Source organism: Danio rerio, chromosome 10 (genome assembly GCF_049306965.1).
Source record: "Danio rerio strain Tuebingen ecotype United States chromosome 10, GRCz12tu, whole genome shotgun sequence".
Taxonomy (NCBI): domain Eukaryota; kingdom Metazoa; phylum Chordata; class Actinopteri; order Cypriniformes; family Danionidae; genus Danio; species Danio rerio.
The window spans coordinates 48,797,501-48,822,575 of record NC_133185.1 but is presented as its reverse complement, the minus strand read 5'-3'; the positions used below and the strand labels follow the sequence as shown (position 1 = coordinate 48,822,575).

The 25,075-nt window shown below is 36.8% G+C and overlaps 1 protein-coding gene, 1 long non-coding RNA gene and 1 other non-coding gene across 20 annotated transcripts in view; all 3 read left to right on the top strand.

Moving 5' to 3' along the window:
- Positions 1-14,337, top strand: part of mef2ca (myocyte enhancer factor 2ca) — a 128,712-nt gene extending 114,375 nt beyond the window's left edge. For 9 of the 18 annotated variants that reach the window (XM_073913507.1, XM_073913503.1, XM_005169232.5 and 6 more), the window contains 4 exons: positions 931-1,100; positions 4,588-4,717; positions 7,546-7,669; positions 8,976-14,337. In XM_073913507.1, coding sequence (XP_073769608.1) covers positions 931-1,100; positions 4,588-4,717; positions 7,546-7,669; positions 8,976-9,315 — 764 coding nt within the window. In that variant the 3' untranslated portion in view covers positions 9,316-14,337. Of the gene's footprint in view, positions 1-930; positions 1,101-2,871; positions 2,896-4,587; positions 4,718-7,545; positions 7,674-8,975 lie in introns of those variants that run through there. The other 9 variants (XM_073913502.1, XM_009305681.4, XM_005169229.5 and 6 more) reach the window with 3 other exon arrangements.
- Positions 14,338-19,124: 4,787 nt separating this feature from the next.
- Positions 19,125-25,075, top strand: part of si:ch73-215f7.1 — a 41,496-nt gene continuing 35,545 nt past the window's right edge. The window contains exon 1 of the long non-coding RNA XR_224442.5: positions 19,125-19,336. This is a non-coding gene — a long non-coding RNA (si:ch73-215f7.1). The remainder of the gene's footprint in view (positions 19,337-25,075) is intronic.
- mir9-2 (microRNA 9-2) lies at positions 23,056-23,191 on the top strand. The gene has a single exon (NR_045221.1). It is a non-coding gene; the product is annotated as a microRNA 9-2 (primary transcript).

Sequence of the window (25,075 nt, the reverse complement as noted above, 5' to 3'; positions counted from 1 at the left end):
ATTATCAATTCAGTTCATCTTTATGTGTGTAGCACTTTTACAATGTGGATTGTGTCAAAACATTATTCGATTTATAATCATTATTTTAATTGCTTTAAATGAAAATAAAAGATCCAGAACATTGGTAGACATTGCAAAATGTCATTAAATAAATGTAAAAAATATATGAATTTGTGTCATTATTTATACATTTTCTTTTCTATTATTAGTTTTTTTAATTGTGTAATTCATATAAAAATAAATCAAATACATCCCTCTTTCTGTCTCCATTAGTGTTTTGATAATAATAATAGTTAGTGCTGTCAGATGATTAATTGGGATTGCATCCAAAATAAAACTTGTCTTTACATAATATATGTGTTTGTGCTGTATATATTAATTATGTATATATAAATACAGACATGTATGAAATACAAAAGTAATATGCAAAACAGAAATATTGCATGTGATTAATTGATATTAATCACTGGACAACTCTAGTAATACTACAGTATTATTAGTGAAATGTGTAATACAATATTTCCCAAATGATGTTGAACAGATTCAGGAATTTTTCACAGAATTCCCTTTAATATTTTTTCTTCTGGAGAAAGTCTGATTTGTTTTATTTGGGCTAGAATAAAAGCTGTTGTTAATTGTTTTAATCCCATTTTAAGGTCAATATTATTCGCCCCCTTAAGCAATATTAGTTTTGGATTGTCTCCAGAACAAACCACTGATATACAATGACTTGCCTAATTACCCTAACTTTACCCTAATTACCCTAGTGAAGCCTTTAAATGTCACTTTAAGCTGAACACTAGTGTCTTGAAGAAGATCTAGTCTAATATTATTTACTGTCGTCATGACAAAGAAAAGAAATCAGTTATTAGGAGTTATTAAAAGAGGTGTGTTAAAGAGGCTGATGAATGCTGTCTGGTTGTCCTATAGGAAACGGGTACGGAAACCACCGCAACTCCCCTGGTCTGCTGGTCTCTCCAGGGAACATGAGCAAGAACCTGCAGGCCAAATCTCCTCCGTCCATGAACATGAGCCTGAGCCGCAAACCCGACCTGCGCGTCCTCATCCCACCTGGAGCCAAGAACACCATGCCATCAATCGTAAGTGTACAATGAATGACACTCGCTGTAGAAACTCCTCCATAGTAGGGTTTAATATGAGTGACACTGAGAAAACACCTGGTTGCGTGTCCACCGGAGAGTTTTTGCGCTGCAGAAATGCAAGAAAGTCGTTACAAGCTGAAAGTCTTTTGCAGATACTAGCTGCGTCCAAAACCGCATACTTCCATACTATATAGTATGCTAAAATCAGTATGCGAGCCGAGTAGTTTGTACGAATTCATAGAATTCGAAAATCAGTATGCGAGAAGTACCCGGCTGGCTTACTACTTCCGGTGAGATTCTGGAGTGCGCATCCCATGCACGCTGCGCTATCCCATAATGCCACGCGAGCGAATTCATGAATGGGAGTAAAGCGACGCAAATGACGCAGGTAGGTCGCGTGACCATGACAAAATGGCGCATGTAGTATATGCGAATTCCATTCATACTTTTCACATTCATACTGTATAGAACGCACTTTTGTAATGGCCGAGTAGTACGTTTAAATTCAAATGCAGTACCTACTGAGTAGTAGGCGGTTTCGGACTCAGCCTATTTGTTGTGTTGCGTGTTATAGTCCCGCCCCTCTTTCACTGTGATTGGATAGCTAGCTCAAATGTGACACTGATGGGCGCTGCAATATTCAGCTAGCAAAGTAACGTAAATGCTACAATGCAGGCACTAAAAAACATGGCTCCACCATTGAGTTTTCAGTCACGTGACCTGTTCGGAAACTTACCGCCTTGTTTTGCCCGTCCCTTAATGTTGTGACGACACGTGAAAACTATCAATTGACAACAAAAGAAAACAAACTCTCAGCTCGAGAGAAAACGCTTCGGTGGACACGCAGCCTCACAGCTACTATTAGTTATTAAAACTATGCTTGAAATGTGTTGAAAAATTGGTCGTCATTTTATGGTTGAAAAACTACACAGTGTTACTTTAAGCCACATGAAATAAAACACTATAGTAAGTTATAGTTGTTGTTTTTGTTGCATACTATAGTAAAATGTATTGTGCTTTATATATTATAATATTCACTAATAATAATAATTATAATTATAATAACAATTCCTTACATTTATATAGCACTACTGTTTGTTAACGAATGACCCAGCATACTGGAGTATTAAATATAGCGAACCCAATAAATACTGTAGTATACTTTGTTTACTACAGTAAACTGTTGTGTATTGTAGTATAATATACCATATATATATATATACATACAGTTATATTACTGTAGTCGTTGTTACCGTAGCAACTGTAGAATCATCACAGCAGATTAATTTGCCAATTTATTATAGTTATTGTGTTACCATAGCAACTATAGAATCACCACAACAGATTAAATTGTCAACTGTATTATAGTTGTCGTTACCATAGCAACCATAGAATCGCCACAACAGATTAATTTGCTCACTTGATTATGGTTGTTGTGTCACCATAGCAACTATAGAATCACCACAATAGATTAATTTGTTTATATTACTATTGTTGTTGCGTTACTATAGCAACTATAGAATGACCACAACAGATTAATTGGTTTATATTACTATTGTTGTTGCGTTACCATAGCAATGCTAGAATTCAAGCACTTTACCGTACTTTACTAATGCGGTTCAAAAACAACGTAGTATTTGCTATAAATTACTGAAGTATTTCTTTCATGTGGGAACACTGAGGTAGATCCACAGCACATCATCACATGCTGCCAATGCCGTTTAAACTAGAACTAATTAGAACTGTATTCTTTTTATCTGCACACCAGTCGGAGGATGTTGACATGTTGCTGGTAAGTAATCCTGCACTGTTAAAACCAATCCAAGCAGCTTCAGTCAGTTATTATTTAGTAATTCATTCTTTTAAATAGTACTTGAATAGTTTTCTTTTTAGTTGGCCTTAAATGTTAAAATGATAATGATATTGGCTCGGTTGAACAGCTTGTTTTTTTATTTTTATGAAATGATTTATTGTATTGTTTTTTTATCATTTAAGGATTAGGAAAATTTGTAGTATTAATAGTAATAATAACAATGTTAATAACAAGGTTGCAACATTATCTGTTTATGGGTTAAACAATCATCATCTGGTTATTTTAAGTGCCCTTAAGCTTTTAGAATCTTTAGTGTGAATGACGGCGTAGAATAGTGTACTAGGCTGCATCTGAAATTGAGAAATAGAGTATGTAGTACGTTCAAATTCCAATCATAATACATTCATACTGTATAGAGCATACTTTTCTAACGGCTGTGTTGTAAATTTAAATATAGTACATACTCTTTAGTACAGTAGGCGATTTTAGTAGCAGCCAAGTTTATCTCTGTGCCCCAAATGGCACACTATACACTAAATTCATATACTATGCTGTTGAGTGGGCGACGCAGTGGTGCAGTAGGTAGTGTTGTCGCCTCACAACAAGAAGGTCACTGGGTTAGTTGGCGTTTCTGTGTGGAGTTTGCATGTTCTCCCTGCTTTTGCATGGGTTTCCTCCGGGTGCTCCGGTTTCCCCACAGTCCAAAGACATGCGGTACAGCTGAATTGAGTAAGGAAAATTGTCCGTAGTGTATGAGTGTGAATGAGTGTGTATGGTTGTTTCCCAGGGATGGGTTGCGGCTGCAAGGGCATCTGCTGCGTAAAAACCTACTGGATAAGTTGGCGGTTCATTCCACTATGGCGACCCTGGATTAATAAAGGGACTAAGCTGAAAAGAAAATGAATGAATGAATGAATGAATGAATGAATGAATGAATGAATGCTGTTGAGTGTGTATAGTGTCATCTTAAATGGAACATTTAACATTTGTTTACTAACCAGAAGCTTAAACCTTTCCTGGATGTCCAAGATTACACACTTATTTTTAACGGTTAAATAAATGCATCATCGGTGTCTTTAAATTAAACATTTTCTTTTTAGAATTAAATTTCAGTGTGAATGCACTATTTACACTATTTATACTATATGCTTCCCTACTATATAGTAAATGAAAAACAGTATGCAAGCTGAGAAGTATGTCAGAATTCATAGAATTCGAAAATCAGCAAACGAAAAGCACCCAGATGACCTGCTACTTCTGGTGGGACTCTGTAGTGTGCATACAATGGATGCTACGCTATCCCATGATGCAACACGAGAGAATTCATGAATGGGAGTGAAGCTGAGTATGTAGTACATGCGAATTCCAGTCATACTACTCACCTTCATACTAAATAGAATGTACTTCACATTTAAATGTAGTACCTACTGGGGTAGGGTAGTAGGCGATTTTGTACAAAGCCAAGTATTTGATTTGGAACACACCCAAATGTATCAAATCTCATTCCGCTGTTGCCATGGGGACTGTCGGCTGTAGCGGGAGCAGTGTATGTACAGTATAAGATGAGTGTATTGTCCAGTGATACCCTATAACTGGTCACATGATCAGCAGGTCTGACAGGTGTGTCGCTTGTCCGGCTGCTGTAATAAATGTGTTGTTTGTTTCCTCCAGAATCAGCGAATCAGCAGCTCTCAGTCGGCTCAGTCTCTCAGCACACCTGTGGTGTCTGTGGCCACACCCACCCTACCTGGAGAAGTGATGGGCGGATACCCGTCTGCCATCAATACCTCATATGGGACAGGTAGTTTTTTTACCATTTTAGGGACAAAATTATGAGCCGTTTTAAGCTATATTTTTTCTTGATAGTCTACAGAACAAACCACTATTATACATTAACTTGCCTAATTACCCTAACCTGCCTAGTTAACCTAATTAACCTAGTTAAGCCTTTAAATGTCACTTTAAGCTGTATAGAAGTGTCTTGAAGAATATCTAGTCCAGGGGTTTTCAAAGTGTGAGGCGCACCTCCCCTGGGGGGCGCCAGAGCATGTCAGGGGAGGCGCGGGAAAAAATATAATATAATAAAAATTTAATTATTATGTTTAATTAATATATGTATTTTTTATTATATTTAAACATTTTAATTAAACAAAGCAAAAAAAATAAATAATACGTCAAATGTAAGAAAACCTTTTTTACCCAGAAGGCCAAAGCTGTGAATTCGCTTCTGTTTGGCAAGCCCGCCAATACAGGTGTATGCCTGCTAATACAGTGGGTCGGTCTCTGAGACCCCCCGATTCAAAGCTGTAATGAAGTTCACGGCCCTTTGGCCGCCGGCGCCGCCCGCCGTGAAGAAGGAGGCGGAGAACCGACGCAGTTTTAAAATGATTTATTAATAACAGTGACGGCAGCTCCTCGCGGAGACTGCCGTCAAACTGAAAGCAAAAGTAAAATATGTCCGGGTCCGGTCCTCTCTCGGCTTCCTCTGCCATAGTTTTATGATCCAGAGCTCCTTCCGAGGGATCCGAGGCAGGTGCGCACCGCAGGTGTATCCACTCACGCAGTGGCCTCACTCCGTTCCCACGGCTCTTGGCCACGCCCCCTCGCCACAAAAGCCTTCAAGTTCAGGGCTTAAACCCAAAAGACGACGATATGATGATCAGTATTTGAGTTTAGGATTTACGTGGACAGGACCAGCTGATGAACCGACCTTTAAGTGTGGTTTGTCAAGGTATTTTGGCTAATGACAGCATGACACCCACTAAACTTTGACTGTTTTGACTGGGATGGACAGTTCTTGGATCTGTTCTATTCATATTGAACCATCATCCTAGTTTTAAATACGTTATATTAAAATACTTGTTATTACTCTGTAAATAATTGCACTTTCATGCAAATGATGATAAAAGTGAGTTAACAGTCTGACATCTGTCTGTGTCTTTATATATATATATATATATATATATATATATATAAATATATATATATATATATATATATATATATATATATATATATATATATATATATATATATATATATGTGTGTGTGTGTGTGTGTGTGTGCGTGTGTGTGTGCGTGCGTGCGTGTTTGGGAGGAGGGGGTGCCAATGGATAAGTTGTTTCAAAAGGGAGGCCCACTGTCTTAGACTTTGAAAAACCCTGATCTAGTCTAATATTATTTACTGTCATCATGGCAAAGATTAAATAAATCAGTTATTAGAGATGAGTTATTAAAACTATTATGATTAGAAATGTGCTGAAATAATCTTCCATATGTTAAACAGAAATTGGGGACAAAAATAAACAGGGGCGCTAATAATTCAGGGGGGCTAATAAATCTGACTTCTACTGTATGTGCATATTAAATATACACACTACACACACATATATTATGTCAAAGCAAACTTTTATTTAGGATGTGATTAATCTTTTGTCCAGCTCTAGAATATAGAAATTAAGGATGCACTGAAATTATTATTCTGGGCTTAAATTGAAAATTCTTAATGCACTCAAAAATGCTTTGTAATAATTATTTGTTTTATTTTGATCTGTATTTTGTCTTTGAAAACTTTGGAAGTCTTGTCTTTTGTCAAGACTTGATACTTGATTTCATTACAACTTTCTTGTAATTGTGGTTGTGATATGACACAATATACCAGGTCCGTAGGTCAAAAAGAGGTGGTTCTTTTTTTCTCAAAAAGTGGACCTTTTTGGAGTTACACACCTCATTTTATATTTAATTATGAGATTTAAATACATTTTAAGCTCTATTTTTTATCTGGATTAGCTTGTCGTATGGTCATCATAACCACACTTTTTGATATACCAAAAGAAATTCCTAAAGAATTATTATAAAGAAATATTTATTTTTAAAATACTAATTTATTACTTCATATGCCATAAAAAAATAACCCATTTAAAAAGAAAAAAAAAAGCCTATTGTCAATTATTAGGCAAATTATAAATAACAAACTGCCCTAGTTTAACTGATTTTATTACCATTTGAAATAAAATAAATTAATTAATTACATTTAAAAATTCATGGAAAACAACAATAGTCAAAATAGTATTCAAATTAAGTTTAATATGATCCGCTTTTGCTGCTTCACACCTTTTTATTGGTCATTTTTTAGTTTCTTGAATAAGGTCCAAGATTTAGAAAAAAAAAGTTACTTATAAACTGTTTTCTCGGTTTTAAAAGCAATATAGTAATAAAAGATGTCGTCACTTACATCAGATTGTGTTTTCTTGCACAGCTGGATGTTGGACTCTTGAAAAATGATTCTTTGCATTGGTCAAAACTGGTTAGCTGAAGTCATGACAGCCAACACAGAATTCAGCTTGGTCTCAAAGCCTTTTCGATGGGTTATTTTCACTTATTGCGATGACACAGCAGTCAAAATAGGACAATTGAGCTCATGTATGGGACAAATTCTGGACCTTTGTCAGTGAGGGGTAGTTCTTTCGAACCCCCCGGCTATGGGCCTTTATACAACAAGCACTATTAAGAACTTGTTCAGATTGGTGCGAGTGTTGATGTGTCCAGCAGGTGGCGCCCTTGCCTCATCATTTCTCCTTTTCAGATCTGTTGCAGTAACACGGTTTTTCTTCTGATTTGATCCTCCAGAATATTCTCTGAGCAGTGGAGATCTGTCCTCTCTGTCTGCGTTTAACAGCTCCGCGTCTCTTCATCTGGGCTCCATGACCGGCTGGCCGCAGAACATGCAGCATTCTGGCCTGGGGCATCTGGGGTGAGCGGCACGCCACATTCACTTCAATACAACTCAATTCAACTCGGTTCAGTGGGGTATATGCACATGGACTTCTAATTTCAGTCAGCCAGCCCCAGGGCTTCCAGTGAATTGTAATCCCATACAAAACTCACCGCAAAACTCGCCGTGTTTAAGCTCGCATTTCTTTAAAAAGAACTCCCTCCCTGAGATACAATATGAAGTGAGCGCCATGTCTTAAATATATGGAAATTCATTTTACACCAGTATTTTCAATAGAGTTTCTGTGCTGGCCTGTGGTTAATGACAGCGCTTGCATTTAAACGGTTGTTCGTCTCTTTTTACGTTTTATCAATCAAATGGATGCTGAAGTCTGTTTAACTGATTATATTTTATTTCATTACAACATGAATGCTGTAAAAGCAACCTAATGAAATAAAAATAGTCACATAAAGCATTCACCGGACGTTCATCATTGGCTGAAAAACACTAGCTCTGCATAGAGCCCATTCAACTCAACTCAGTTCAATTCAATTCATTTTACCAACATCGCACAACGCCAGCTCTGACACTCACTCTGACCACAGGATTAGACCACAACATTTTAAACTAATGTCTGAGATCTGAAATAAATCTAAAATTTTCTTTTTAAATAATTTTTTTAAATAAATTGTTTATTTATATATTTTTATTATATATATTTTTTAATTTATTATTTTATTTAAAAATCGTAAAAATGTAATTAAATCAAATTTAATTTAAATTGAAAAGTCGGTAAGTTTTGCAAAATGCAGTAAAATAAAGAAAGTGTTATTTTAAAATTGTCTTTATTTAATTATTAAAAAACATATAATATTTTTTAAAAATATATTCTTAAATTATATATTTTTTTTAACTAACAATTTTCTATTTTAAAATTTAAATTAATTGCTTCAATTTTATTTAAATGTTAAAGTCAGGAAGTTTTGTAAGATGCAATAAAATAAAGATTGTGTTATTTCTAAATATTATTTTTTATATTATTGAAATATATATATATATATATATATATATATATATATATATATATATATATATATATATATATATATATATATATATATATATATTTAATTTTAGATTTTTACATTTTTTAAATGATTATCATACATTTTTAATTAAGATTTTTCTATTTTAAAATTTACTAAGAAAAAAAAATCGTCAATATTTTAATAACCAAATAAGAAACATATTTTAATATGAGCAAGGTTTCATGATTTGTTGGCTGCAACACTCAGAATTACTCAGAATTTTCTAATTTTCATGTATTTCTTGCTTTCTTCCACAGGAACTGCAGCAGTGCTCAGCTCTGCCAGAGCTCTGCCCTATCTCTGCCGTCCAACCAGAACCTGCACATTAAGTCGGAGCCGGTGTCTCCTCCACGGGATCGAGCGAGCGGGACCCCGGGGCTGTACGGCGTGCCCCAGCAGACCCCGCTGCGGCAGGACTCGGGACGCTCCCCGGTGGACAGTCTCAGCAGCTGCGGCAGCTCGTACGACGGCAGCGACCGCGACGAACACCGCGCAAACTTCCACTCGCCCGTGGGACTGATGAGAGCAGCCGAAAATGAGCGGCAGAGCCCGTCCGTCAAGCGCATGCGTCTGTCCGAGGCCGGCTGGGCATCCTGAACACCATTGACAAACAGCCCTGTGAAAAAGTTTGCACCCCCTATATATTGAGTTTCAAGCTTTTCTGTATTCGGACGTAATGCCAAAAAAATTAGATTGACCTTATTCTTCATATTTGAGCAGTCGTCCTGAACACTGCTGAGAAACGGCACTGTGAAAAAGTTTGCACCCCCCATATATTGAATTTCAAGCTTTTCCGTATTCAGACATTATACATAAAAATCTATTGACCTTACTCATATACAAGTGAATGTCCTGAACAATGCTAAGAAACGGCACTGGGAAAAAGTTTGCATCCCCCATATATTGAATTTCAAGCTTTTCCATAATCTGACTTAATGCAAATTTCAAGCTTTTACTTATTCGGACATAATACATGAAAAATCTATTGACTTTACTCATATACAAGTGGATGTCCTGAACAATGCTGAGAAACGGCACTGTGAAAAAGTTTGTACCCCCATATTGAATTTCAAGCTTTTGCTATTCGGGCGTAATACATAAAAATCTACTAACCTTACTCAATTACGAGCGGATGTCTTGAACACTGCTAAAAATGGCACTGTGAAAAAGTTTGCACCCCCATATTGAATTTCAAGCTTTTCCTATTCGGGCGTAATACATAAAAATCTACTAACCTTACTCAATTACTAGCGGATGTCTTGAACACTGCTAAAAAACGCAGCTGTGAAAAAGTTTGCACCCCCATATTGAATTTCATGTCTTCAAGTATTCGAACATAATACAAAAGAAAACACTGACCTTATTCTTCATACACGAACAGGCGTCTTTAACACCACTGTGAAAAAGTCTACACCCCCTCAAAATGAATTTCTTTTTCTCTGTATTTGTAAAAAATGTTGACCTTATCCGTCATATACAAGCAGATGTCCTGAACAATGCTGAAAAACGGCACTGTGAAAAAGTTTGCACCCCCCACATATATTGAATTTCAAGCATTTTCATATTCAGACATAAATAAATTTATTTATCTTATTCATATATGAGCAAGCATCTTGAACAATGCTGAACATGGCACTGTGAAAAAGTTTGCACCCCCATATATTGAATTTGTAGCTTTTTCGTATTTGAAAGTAATACAAAAATATCTATTGATCTTATTCTTCATATACGAGCAGGCATCTTGAACACTGCTGAAAATGGGCACTGTGAAAAAGTTTGCACCCCCCATTTTAAATTTAAAGCATTTCCGTATTCGGACGTAGAATAAATTTCAAGCTTTTCAGTATTCATCCATATATATTCCATATTTGGACGTAATTCGTCCAAAATCATTTGACCTTATTCTTCATATACAAGCAGGCATCTTGAACACCACTGTGAAAAAGTTTGCACCCCCCATATATTGAAATTTAAGCTTTTTCATATAATGTAATACAAACAAAAATCTATTGACCTTATTTATATATGAGCAAGTGTCATGAACAGCATTGTGATAAAGTTTGCGCCCCCCATATAGAGTTTGGAGCCTTATCGTATTCTGGCATAATACAACAAAAAATCTAATATATGTTGTGAACGCTTTTATTTGAGTATGGTGATGTGCATCCTCCTAAAACAGAATATTGAGTAGGGGGCGGGGCTTTCTTTTTGCACATAGTTTCCTCAGCTAACGGTAAAAGGGGCGTGGTTAAGAATATTGTTTCTGAAGTGCGGAATGAACCACCAACTATTCCAGCATATGTTTTTTTACTGTGGATGCCCTTTCAGCCACAACCCAGTACTGGGAAACACCCATACACACTTACATGCACACTCATACACTATGGCCAATTTAGTTTATTCAATTCACCTATAGCGCATGACTGTGGGGGAAATCACCCGGAGGAAACCCACGCCAACACAAGGAGAACATGCAAACTTCACACAAAAATGCCAATTGGCCCAGCCAGGACTCGATCCAGTGACCTTCTTGCTGTGAGGTGACAGTGCTAACCACTGAGCCACAGTGCCGCCATACTACAGTCAGCCGCACCAAAAAAGTTGATGGAAATTTTAAAAATTCATTATTTTTTATTTGTATTTATTTATTTTTTTGTGTTCACGTTAGGTGCATCTTATTTAGTATTGTAATTTTCATCAATGCCACATACTCTTCTTCATCTGAGGGTCTTTTATGTCAAATTTTAAGAACTTACCTAGGATCTGATCATATTTCATGTCCTAATAAAAGGATAAATAATCGGATTTAAACAGGGTGCACAAACTTTTTCACACGACTGTATGTGTGTTTATTCTGCGGAGTGTGCGTGCTGCATTAAAGTATTACAAATGATATATATATCAGGTATACGGGGCGGGGGGCGTGTTTGTGATTTTGGAGTTTTTTGGGGGGGCGGGGCAAAGGGATATGCATCGCTTGTGCCACGTGTGGGGTAAAAAATTAAATAAAAAAAAAAAAAAATGTAAAAACTACACCTGACGCGTGTATGTATGCATACAGGATTCAAAAGAGAAGTCTGGTACTCTTGTTTGGTAAAGCTACTTTTTAGTTTCAGTAATATATTATGCGTAATTATTATTATTAACTATTAAAAAGAGGCGTTGACGTGTCTCTCAGTAATAAATACCCGATGCTCACTTGCAAATGTGCAGTTGAAGTCAGAATTATTCGCCCTCCTGAATATTTATTTCCCCAATTTCTGTGTAATGGAGAGAAGATTTTCAACACATTTCTGAACATAATAAACATTTCTAATCACTGATTTCTTTTATGTTTGCCATGATGACAGCACATCATTTTTGATAAAATATTGTTCAAGATACTAAAATGTTTAGAAACACCCAGGTCACGTGACAAAGTTGATTCGAAACACCAGGTCACGTGACTTAAGTGTTTTGAAACTCCCAGGTCATGTGACTAAGATGATTTGAAACACCCAGGCCACGCAACTAAGATGATTTGAAACACCAGGTCATGTGTCTTAAGTGTTTTAAAAAACCCAGGTCACGTGACTACGATGATTCGAAACACCCAGGTCATGTGATTAAGGTGATTTGAAACACCCAGATCACATGACTAAGATAATTCGAAACACCCAGGTTATGTGACTATGATAATTCGAAACACCCAGGTCACATGACTAAAGTGTTTCGAAACACCCAGGTCATGTGACAAAGATGATTCGAAACACCCAGGTCACATGACTAAAAAGATTTGAACCACCCAAGTCACGTGACTAAGATGATTCGAAACACCCAAGTCACGTGACTATGATGATTCGAAACACCCAGGTCATGTGATTAAGATAATTTGAAACACCCAGATCACATGACTAAGATGATTCGAAACACCAAGGTCACGTGACTAAAGTGTTTCGAAACACCCAGGTCACATGACAAAGATGATTCGAAACACCCAAGTCACATGACTATGATGATTCGAAACACCCAGGTCAAGTGACTAAAGTGTTTCGAAACACCCAGGTCACATGACAAAGATGATTCGAAACACCCAGGTCACATGACAAAAATGATTCGAAACACCCAGGTCATGTGACAAAGATTATTCGAAACACCCAGGTCACATGACAAAGATGATTCGAAACACCCAGGTCACGTGACAAAGATGATTCGAAACACCCAGGTCACATTACTAAAAAGATTTGAACCACCCAAGTCACGTGACTAAGATGATTCAAAAAACACAAGTCACATGACTAAAGTGTTTAGAAACACCCAGATCATGTGACAAAGATGATTCGAAACACCCAGGTCACATGACTAAAAAGATTTGAACCACCCAAGTCACATGGCTAAGTTGATTCGAAACACCCAAGTCACGTGACTAAAGTGTTTAGAAACACCCAGGTCACATGACTAAAGTATTTTGAACGCCCTCGGTCAATCATTGACGCTGAAGCCCCGTGAGAATGCACGGTAACTCTGCTGCAAAGGTTCGATTCCAGACTTATATACTACTTCCAGACTTAATACTCTGAAATTATGACTTGATGTATTGTAATAATGTTACTTTTTTATGACCATAACAAGACATCAAGACATCAAGTCATAATTTCAGAGTATTTTTACATTTTTAAAAACGTCTACAGCTGCATCGCCCTGAATTTGAATCCATTATCTCTGCATGCTAGTCTGGAACTCTCACCGCTCCACTAAATCACTTGAAACCTCAGCTACTACATAGGGTTTAATACCTCAATTTGCTGAACTGTTTCTTTGCTGAAGCTGTTCCAGAGCAATACATGAAAATGACCACTAGGTGTCACTGAAGAGACCGGTTTTGAAACGTTTAGAAGCTTCTGGTTTGACTGTTGTAGTGTTTCATGAAGTCTCGCTTTGCCCACCACTGCTAGTATTCAACTTAAAGTGACATTTAAATGCTTAACTACGGTAATGAGGGTAAAGTTAGGGTAATTAGGCAAGTCATTGTATAACAGTGACAATTCAAAACTAATATTGCTGAAGGGGCTAATAATATTGACCTTAAAATGGCTTTAAAACAATTAAAAGCTACTTTTATTCTAGCCGAAATAAAACAAACCAGACTTTCTCCAGAAGAGCAAATGTTATAGGAAATACTGTGGGATAATTCCTGAATCTGTTAAACATCATCTGGGAAATATTGCACAGGAGAGCGAATGATTTTGACTTCAACTGTATGTGATCACTGACGTCGTCGTGTTGCAGGTTCAACGTGTTTATGTAAATAGAGAACGCAGGATTTGCAGGTTCCTGTTGGCGTTGGGAATCGATGAAAGCCCAGGGTTTTGACTTCAGATATACGCACCGATTCTCTTGTAAATGTTGTTGATATTTGCGAGCCGTGTTAACAACGTTTCTGTTCTCTGGGCCGTGTGTTTGCCTGTCCCCGGTGGAAGAGATGTACAATACATTTTGCTTATATTTTCATAAAAAATGCAGAGCATTTGTTGCGACCTGTTGACCACATGAGTCCGAATGTGATTTCAGGCTTTGCCGATGTTGAACAGAGAGGCGAAGCAGTGTGAGCTACGACAAAATAAAAGCCATATAAACTGTTATTGCCTGTTTTATCCCTTATTTCATTCATATTTTTAGGTTCCCTTATTTTTTTTAACTATTTTCTCAGGTGTCCCTAGAGTTTAAGCCCAAAATACCACACAGATCATGTTTAAACTGACCCCTTTTAGGCTTTGATCCTTATTGTGGTGTTTTGGTGACTGTCGCTTTAAATGCAAATGAGATTGTGCTCTTTTCAGAAGAGGGCGGAGCTATAGATGTCTGTGTGTCAGCATAGTGGCAGATTCAAAAACAAGACTAACTTAGTATGCTAATGAGTTAGAAATGGTCACTAGTGGGCGGGGCTTTACCCCTCTGATGACATCATACAAAGGGAGAATGTCAATCAAAGTGTTTCTGCAGACTGTTTTCATCAATTCTGATTATAAACGAATACAATTACTACACTTTTATCATTAGATTCTGGATATATTCACACACTGCTGACACACAACTGTGTTTAAACCACTTATATAAGTGATTTTTGCATAATAGGCCCTCTTTAATCTTTAAAACTGGTGCTGTACACATTAAAACAGACAGATTTCTGCATTAACACAACAAATGTACAGGAACAGACATAAATCTTTATTTACAGCATCAGTGCATTTACAGTGCTTTAGCATCAGTTCACACAGCTTCGTTAACAATACACATCCCACACAGAGGTCTGCTTATTTAACACATAACTCTACAGTCAGCTGCTTATGAAATATTTACTGAAAACACCTTTATTAAAATATGTGGCAAAGGCCCGTTCATGAGGAAATTAGTTTGATTTACTGTAAAATATTCAGCTCTATCAAACAATGCATTTATAAGACCTTTTGCACTCAGTGAGTGTGTTGGATTTACTGTATTTTATGTGTTTGTTTTACACATTTTTATAGCTGAAAGTCTTAATGTAACACCTAACCTATTTTATGTAATACACAGGCAGTTTCACATCCTCAAACCACACACACACACACACACACACACACTCACAAATGATGTGTATGTGCTTTACTTCATTATAAATGCACCAGTCCTCACAGAAAGAAATGTTTGCATTTGCGTACACTCACCGGCCACTTTATTAGGTACACCTGTCAAACTGCTCATTAATGCAAATGTATAATAAGCCAATCACATGACAGCAACTCAATGCATTTAGGCATGTAGTCATGGTCAAGACGATCTGCTGCAGTTCAAAACGAGCATCAGAATGGGGAAGAAAGGGGATTGTAGTGACTTTAATCGTGGCATGGTTGTTGGTGTCAGACGGGCTGCTCGGAGTATTTCAGAAACTGCTGATCTACTGGGATTTTCACGCTCAACCATCTCTAGGGTTTACAGAGAATGGTCTGATAAAGAGGAAATATCCAGTGAGCGGCAGTTCTGTGGGCGCAAATGCCTTGTTGATGTCAGAGGAGAATGGCCAGACTGGTTCCAGCTGATAGAAAGGCAACAGTAACTCAAATAAGCACTTGTTACAACCGAGCTCTGCAGAAGAGCATCTCTGAACACACAACACGTCCAACCTTGAGGCGGATGGGCTACAGCAGCAGAAGAGCACACCGGGTGCCGCTCCTGTCAGCTAAGAACAGGAAACTGAGGCTACAATTCACACAGACTCACCAAAACTGGACAATAGAAGATTGGAGAAACGTTGCCTGCTCTGATGAGTCTCCATTTCTGCTGTCGGATGGTCGGGTCAGAATTTGGCCTCAACAACATGAAAGCATGGATCCATCCTGCCTTGTGTCAACGGTTCAAGCGGGTGGTGGTGGTGTAATGGTGTGGGGGAGATTTTCTTGCCACACGTTATAAAGCTCAATCATCTCAGACTGGTTTATTGAACATGACAATGAGTTCACTGTACTCAAATGGCCTCCAGTCACCAGATCTCAATCCAATAGAGCAGCTTTGGAATAAGTGACACTATTTTAAGCCATATTTGACCCAACCTTAGCATAGATAGATAGATAGATAGATAGATAGATAGATAGATAGATAGATAGATAGATAGATAGATAGATAGATAGATAGATAGATAGATAGATAGATAGATAGATAGATAGATAGAAATGGCTAAATGGAATAATTGCGGTATTTGAAGGATTTTAGTGGAATAAACCTCCAGTTAAATCCGCTGTAAAGGGCAGCTGCTGTTGCAATGAATCTGCCGGCAGATGTCGCTGTGCTACAATATTCACCACACACACACACACACACACACGAGCGATCAGCAGTAGACAAAATTACAAGATCTATTGTAAAATACATCGATAAATAAAAAACTCGTTTTAAAATAAATAATGAAGTATTTAATGAAGTACTAATGTAGTCATTTATGCAGATGAAGCGCTCACATCATATATAAATCGCAAATTGATAACACCGAGATTTATTTATTCGAGTTTATCAGTGACTACAAAGCTCTTTACGTCTAAAATAGTGGATGATAAGCTTGATTTTTTACTGTAATAGATTAAAATAGATTTTAATTTTAAATAGTGTGTGTGTGTGTGTGTGTGTGTGTGTGTGTGTGTGTGTGTGTGTGTGTGTGTGTGTGTACTATTTTCCTTCTTTTCACTACAGAAGACATTCGAAATCCTAAAGGATCAAATCTATTTTATTTATTGACACTGTAAATTAAATACATCCACTCATGGCCAATTTTACATCAACTTTTAAAAAAAGCTGGCAGTGATGTTGAGTCAAACATGGAGCAGTTGGGTTAAAATGCGCAATGTAGATATAACTGGGGGAAACAATACAACAACATGACATTTTAGAGTTTATTTTATATTTTAAATGCGTTTAGTGTCAGGCCACACGAGGGGAAATAATCTTGCGCGTCTGCTTTATTAAAAGAAGCGATGCGGCGCGACCTGCTGTCTCTCCATAATGAGCAGACACACATGCAGATCCACAATCAGCCTGATGAACTCAAGATATCTGATCGAAAATAAACACACACACACAAACACACCTGCCGCGGAATCACATACACACACACACACACACACACGCAAAGATTTTAAAGCGGGCGTATCGGTGTGTGTGTGTGTGTGTGTGTTAGAGAACGCGTGCTGTACACAGATGGACATATTATTGTAGAGGTGATTCTCGTTACTCTAATTAGGGCTGCATGATTCATTCAATCATTTTCCTTCGGCTTAGTACCTTATTTATCAGGTGTCGCTACAGCGGAATGATCCGCCAACTTATCCAGCATGTTTTACACTGCGGATGCACTTCCAGCTGCAACCCAGTACTGGGAAAGAAGGGTATTTATAATATTATATATAGAACAGAGGTTTAAATCATTTATACTATTTAGTTTTTAGTCGTATGTGTTTTGTAAATAATTAAAATGGCATAAACATGATAATTTACCATGCACGCAACGAAAATGTGTTTCAAGTAAAACTCGACTGATTAATTTTAAACTATAAAATCAAATCTCTGTGATTTATGTGCACAAAATAAATGCTGAGTCGTTTTAACCTAACGCTGGTTCGAATATGGACCAGAAAAGTCATTTAAAATGAGTTGAAAATTAGGTGTATTCGTTTTTTTATATTCTATAAAATGCAATAAAAACCAAAAATAACCCTGCATTTTATATATTGTAAAAAAGACTAATAATCTAAAGTAAAAAAAATAGTAAAATATATATTTATTACCCAATAGCTCAAAACAAATCCGAACACTCACCTGCTGTAGAAAAGAAGTGCAAATAAATTAATATATACATTTAAAATTAAAAAAAGAAGTTTGAGGAGCTGTGAAAATGTCCGAAATGTACAGGTGAGCTGCTGCCAGACGCTGTTCTGCCTGGTGACAAACACAAAGACACATCAAGCTGATTACAGGCGTTCATTTCTTACATCTTCCTCCACGCACGCAGACATCATCAACATCCACAACATCTGCCTCAGAAATACAGATGTCCACCTGAGCGAGACAAATAAATAGCCTTTTGCTTTTATTTCAGCACGAGACATTGTTTCGTCTCAGTGGTGCAGTCATAATGGCATGATTTGCATACTGAGCATCACTAATTTCCTCAGTGTGTCTAAATATGGCTGCGCGTCACTAACAAGGCGACGTCATTGCGCGTGACCCCAGCAATCAAAAGCGGCTACAATAACACGAATGCAAATGTACAAACTAAAAACCTTTTCATTGATATATATTTAGCTTACTGAAATGCAATATTAGGCCTACTTAGAAACAATTTCTAACATCTTACCAAAAAACAAAGACGTTAAAAACAACTGAAATGTGTGTATTGTATAATATTTTTATTTAATGTGTGATGTATGGACCCCTTCTGTATATATACATTTTTTATTCTATTCTAATATTATTTTTTATACAATCATTTTTGCTTTATACTGTAGGTAATGCGATTGTATATGTTCGCATTATTTATAACAAAGCGGCTATCAATAATAATACGCGATCACCTTTAACAAATAATTATTGCTGTATGTGAGATAATAAATTAGCCAAACTGAAACATAAATAAATAAATAAATAAATAAATAAATAAATAAATAAATAATGACTTATGGTGCGTGGCCTATAAAGGTGAGTCGCACCTGCGCACATCACTCTGCGCAGCAGCAACAACCACAACAACGCAAGAACTCGCAGTTACATCAAGTTGTGCGGTTAAGTGCAATGTTAATTTAGTCACATGTCTATTGCAGAAGAAGTAAGAAGGGGTGGATCATAAATCCACGACCCCCCCCTCCTTCTTAAACCCACCCAAACTCCCCCCTCGAGTCTCCAAAAATCACTGCACTTTCCATTCGCCGTGGAGCTCCAGCAGAGGTGAAGTTCAGCTCTCCTCCTCCTCCTCCTCCTCCTTCATCATGTGCACGGAATAACACGCATCCAGGCCTCGTGTTTCATTAGCAAACATGCCGAGGAAGGATTTGCTGGATGTGATTTCTAAAGAGGATCTCCGTTTGGCCATTTCACGTCCAGATGAGCGGAGCATGTAAGTTTATGATAATGAAATATTGTGCACAAATCTTGCGCTGAATTCATACAGACTATAAACAAATGTTTGATAAAAATGTCGCATTTGTAGCTTTCATTGCACGCAGATCAACAAAGCAATTTGCTTTTCTCTAGTGTAATGCAATTATTGATTTGTTTAGAATATTTATGAGCATATTATAAAGAAATACTGCTTTTATATATTTTTTAAATAATAGTTATAGTGATAATAATAATAATAATACGCAGCTTTATGTTGTATTGCCACATTGACCTGCTGTTCAGATACAAGTGTTAATTGTGCTCACGTACTGTGTACTGTGTACTGTGTGTCACGCACAGTAAGTGTTTTAAGCTTGGTTAAATTGAGAGCTGCGATCAAAATGAGCATGCTATTTCCTTTTACAATGGTTTGTATATTTATTTTAGGAAAATTTGTCTGGTAACTTTAGTCGCTTCGAGCCTGTAAAATCAAGGTGAAGCTTTTGTTCTGTAATTTGCGTCTCTTGCTTTCATTTATTTCGTTTAGAGGTTTGTGGAAATGTTTCATTCAGACATTTGCGCTGATGTTAGCGTATCAATAATGCTGGATGTGTTTGTGTGTGCTAAAGTGACTAAATAATAAAATGTAGACATCTAAATGAAGTTTTCGCTGTTTTATTTGCCTTCTTTAATTTGTTTTTGACTTTCCAAACTCGTTCAAGTGTGTGTGCGCGTGTGTATAATGAAAGTATGTATAATGAAAAATAATGCACAAAACTATGCTCAGTATTCAGCCACTAACTATTCATGCATGTTAACATTTGAAGAGTTCAGATGCAAAAACCTCCAAGTGCCATCTGAAATTTCCTTCAATAAGCATTTCTCTTAGCCTCTTATGTTTATCTTCAGTTATTTTAGTTTGGAAGTGATGAACTTAACCTATTCTTTGCCATCAAAGTCAAAGTACTGAATTGAGACATAAGAAAATGCTGATATTAGAAGACAATTCTTCAAATGTTTGCATGCTTGTATGGTTAGTGGCTGAATAATGAACATCATTTTGTGCATCATTTTTCAGTACACATACTTTCCTTATACACACACACTGTCACATCAAAGAAGGCAAACAAAAGAGCAGAAACTAGTTCATATTTATTATGAGACTTTTACATTTATTTATGATAAAAACAACAAATGAAAGACACTAATTTAGATCTTGATAGTAAATAGTAAGGAATAGCCTATTGTATCAGTGCATGCACTTAAACAAGAGCTGCGTGTTCAAACTATTTATTAAAGATGAGCTGAATCAACACAATTCTTGAGTTGCTTTGGGACAACTTAATTGTTTCATGTTTAATCCACTTACATTAGTAAAAACAATTCAGTTAATTTAATTGATTTGTGTTGGGACAGCTTGAAGGAATTGAGCAGAACCCTGCATTTATTATAATGTGGCTTAAAAGCTAACAGAAGCTGTTTCTGAAAGCTTAGCTATAGCAGAGATTTGCATACAGCAAACCGAAGCTGAGGCGTTTTTTTTTTCATTATGCCTGGGAAATTAATATTTCCATGCATAATGAACTCACTGAAAAAAAAGTGTTGCAGAGCTGTTGCAAACAATGTATTTGTGTTGAATTTAAACAAACAAATTAAGTTAAGTAGTGTTCAACTTAATTTGTTTGTTTGAATTCAGCCCAAATAAAGTGTTTACAACCTCCTAACGTAAAGAAATTGAGTAAATCCAAGGAATCATCTTTGAATAATTGTTTTTCAGTGAATTAAATATTAAGTTCAATCCACACTGAAAAAAAAATGGTCAAAGATGATTCTTTGGATTTACTCATTTAAGTTTATTATTTACAGTAATTTATTTACTAAGTTAAGCGGATGTAAATAATTTACTTGGGCTGAATTTAAACAAATAAGTTGAAGATTACTACATTTAATTTGTTCATTTAAATTTGAAGCATATAATGTACTTTTGCAGACATCATTTTATTTATTGCACTAAAATATTAAAATGTAAGTGAATTAAACAAAGACAATTAATTTTCCCAACAAAATCTCAGAAACTGTGTCGTTTCAGCTCATTTCAAAGAAGTACACTGAAAAAAAATATTAAAAGATGATTCCTTGGATTTACTTTAAATGTTAAGTAGTTGTAAACTATTTATTTAGTCTAAATATAAAAAAACAAATAAGTTGAACATACATTTAATTTATTTAAATTCAGCTCAGCACATATTATTTGTTTGCAACAATTTTGCAGAATCATTTTTTTTGTGTATTTCTAAAACTAAACTATAGCAGGGACTTGCATATAGCTAACATAAATTGAGGTGCTTTTCATTAGGCATAGACAACTAACATTTCCATGCATAATGACCTTAAATATTCAATATTATGCTCAATCCACACTAATAAAAAAAAAATCAAAGATAATTCATTGGATTTACTTAATTTAGGTTAAGTGGCTGTAGACAATTTATTTGGGTTGAATTTAAACAAACACATTAAGTTGAACAGTGCTGCATTTCATTTGTTTATTTAAATTCAACACATTTGTTTTTAATGATTTTGCAGACATCATTAGTGTTCAGTGCACTTAAATCTTAAAAATTTAAGTGGATTGAAAATGAAACAATTAAGTTTCCCAACGAAATCTCCCAAAGTGTGTTTCAGCTCATTTCAAATAAGTACACTGGAAAAAAATATAAGGATTCCACTATAGTGTTTAGGTGGTTGTAAACAATTTATTTGGGCTGAATTTAAATAAACAAATTGAGTTGAACATTACTAAATTAAATGAGTGTGTTTAAACTCAACACATACAATTAAATTGTTTGTAAAAATTTTGCAGACATGATTTTATTCATGATTTTATAAGTGGATTGAACTTAAAACGATTAAGTTTGCCAACGAAATCTTGATGTGTTGTTTCAGCTCATTTTAAATAAGTAGTTTGAACAAACAACACACTGTTTTAGTGTAGGTTATACATCAAATGTTACACTGAAGAAAAGGCAAGTGCTGTTTGTTCAAGCTACTTATTTAAAATGAGATGACTTAACACAATTCTTGAGTGTTTATTGTGACAACTTAATTTTTTTATGTTCAATCCTCTTCCGTTTGTAAAGTTAACGTAATTAAGCTTGAATAAAACCCAGCATATTTTAGTGTAGAAAAGCAGCCACATCTCATGGCTTTTCAACCTTTTCTTTCATTAATTCCTAACTCTGTGTCTGAAACATTACTAATCACACAATGTAGTTTTTCGCCTTCCCGAATTGACATGCACGACCTCTGACCTCATGTGCGCGCATTTTTCGGGCATTCAAGAGTGCGTCAGTCGCGAGCACGTCATCCGTGTGCCAAAAGCACGTCATGATGATGTTACCCCGAGCAAACACGCCAGAAAAAAAATACCTCCGGTTCAAACACGCTCGCGTTTTACGCACCAAACGCACGAGAGTCGTATTCGGAGTACGCATGTGTGTTGCGTTGTCGCTCTTTGCGCTTTTTGCTGCGCGCTCGTTCATTCTATACCGCGGATACGCAGGATTTCATGCGCACCCCACTGTACATCCAGCCTCCCGAATAAAGGCATCCTCTCCGCTGTATTGATGCATGCAGCAGACGCCGCGCACTCCACTGTACGCTCATCGATCGGAGTTGGATCTCGTTTGCAAGGAACTTTCTCTTCTTTTGTGTGCGTGCGCGCGCAAACTAATTGCTCTCCTCTGGTGACTTTTGCACTTGGAGGCGTGTTGTTATCTTTGGTTATCTAGCTGTATGAGTGTGCTGGCCGTCATAAAGCTAGATAACCGAAAGTAAGAGCCGCTTCTATCAGCAACGTATGGAGCATTGCGTAAACAAATGCGTGATGCGCAAATAACAAATAAATAAAACGCGTTGTTTTTGTTCATGTTGCGTTGTATTTGTTGTTGGTGGTGTGTGATTAGCCGAGCGCAGGACAAATAAGGCGTAAGTTAGTTGCAGTTGTGCTGTCAGCCCGCCTGGACCCACGTGCGCGCGCGCGTATCGTTGACTCTGGACTTATTCAAGCTCCTCAAATGAAATAATTGGGACATAATGGGACGCAGGCAGGAATTGTGGATGGATTGGCGCAGGAAAAGAAAAAAAAACTCGTCCTTAATTGATGCGGTGGAGGAGCGCGCGTGGGGGAGACGATGTGAACGCCCGTGGACCCCCATTCCCACGCTCGAGGGCAAGTGGGCAATGTCTTGTCTGGGGCCGAATATGACAGACAGCAGTGTGTGTGTGTGTGTGTGTGTGTGTGTGTGTGTGTGTGTGTGTGTGTGTGTGTGTGTGTGTGTGTGAGGGGGGCCCAAGTGCGCCTGCTCATCTGCATCTCTGTGGAGGGAGGAACGGCGGAGAGGCTGAATGGAGGATCTGCTGGAGAGCCTGTGTGTGTGTGTGTGTGAGGGGAATGTGTAACGGGATGCTGTACTTTATTTCACACAGTAATCAACGGGCTTGTATCCGCGAATGGGCCAAAACAGAGGCCTGACGACTGATTTAGAGTCACACAAACACATATGCATGCACACACAAACACACACACACAACTTTGTGTCTTCGTAAACCATATAAACAAGTACTAATGCACACATGCTATTATACACATTTGTGTCTTTGTAAACAACATGAATAAATACACACGCTATTACACAAATGTGCCTTCGTAAACCGTACTCACACACATTCTCTCTCAGACACACACTCACACACGCTGTTATACACAATTGTGTCCATGAAAACCACATAAGCAAATATACACACGTCACTAAACAAATCTGTCTTCGTAAACTGCATACTAACACACACGCACACACACACGCGTCAATATGCACATTTGTGTCCTCGTAAACCACCTAAACAAATACACACACATCATTATACAATATTGTGTCTTCGTAAACCACATAAACAAGTAGTAACACACACACACACGTCGATATGCACATTTGTGTTCTCGTAAACCACCGTAACAAATACACACATATCATTTTACAATTTCGAGTGTTTGTAAACCCGCTAAACAAGTGTTAACATACACACTCTCTCTAACACATGCCATTATACACATTTGTGTCCTCGTAAACCACACATTTACAAGTACACAAGTACAAACACATCATTATACAATTTTTAGTTCTTGTAAACCACATAAACAAATACTAACACACACACACTCACACATGACATTATACACATTTGTGTCCTTATAAGCTACATAAAAAATGCACACACGCCATACAATATTGTGTCTTCCTAAACGGGATAAGTACTAACACACACACACACGACATTATACAATATTATGTCTTTGTAAACAACATAAACAAATACACACACCATTATACACATTTGTGTCCTTGTAAACCACATAAGCAAATATACACACACATCATTATACAATATTGTGTCTTCGTAAACCACATAAGTACTAACACACACACCCTCACACACATGACATTATACATTATTGTGTCTTTGTAAACTGCATAAGTACTAGCACACACACACACACTCACACTCATGACATTACACAATATTGTGTCGTCGTAAACCACATAAACAAATACACACACGTCATTATATACTTCTGTGTCTTCGTAAACCACATAAACAAATACACACACGTCATTATATACTTCTGTGTCCTCGTAAACCACATAAACAAATACACACACGTCATTATATACTTCTGTGTCCTCGTAAACCACAA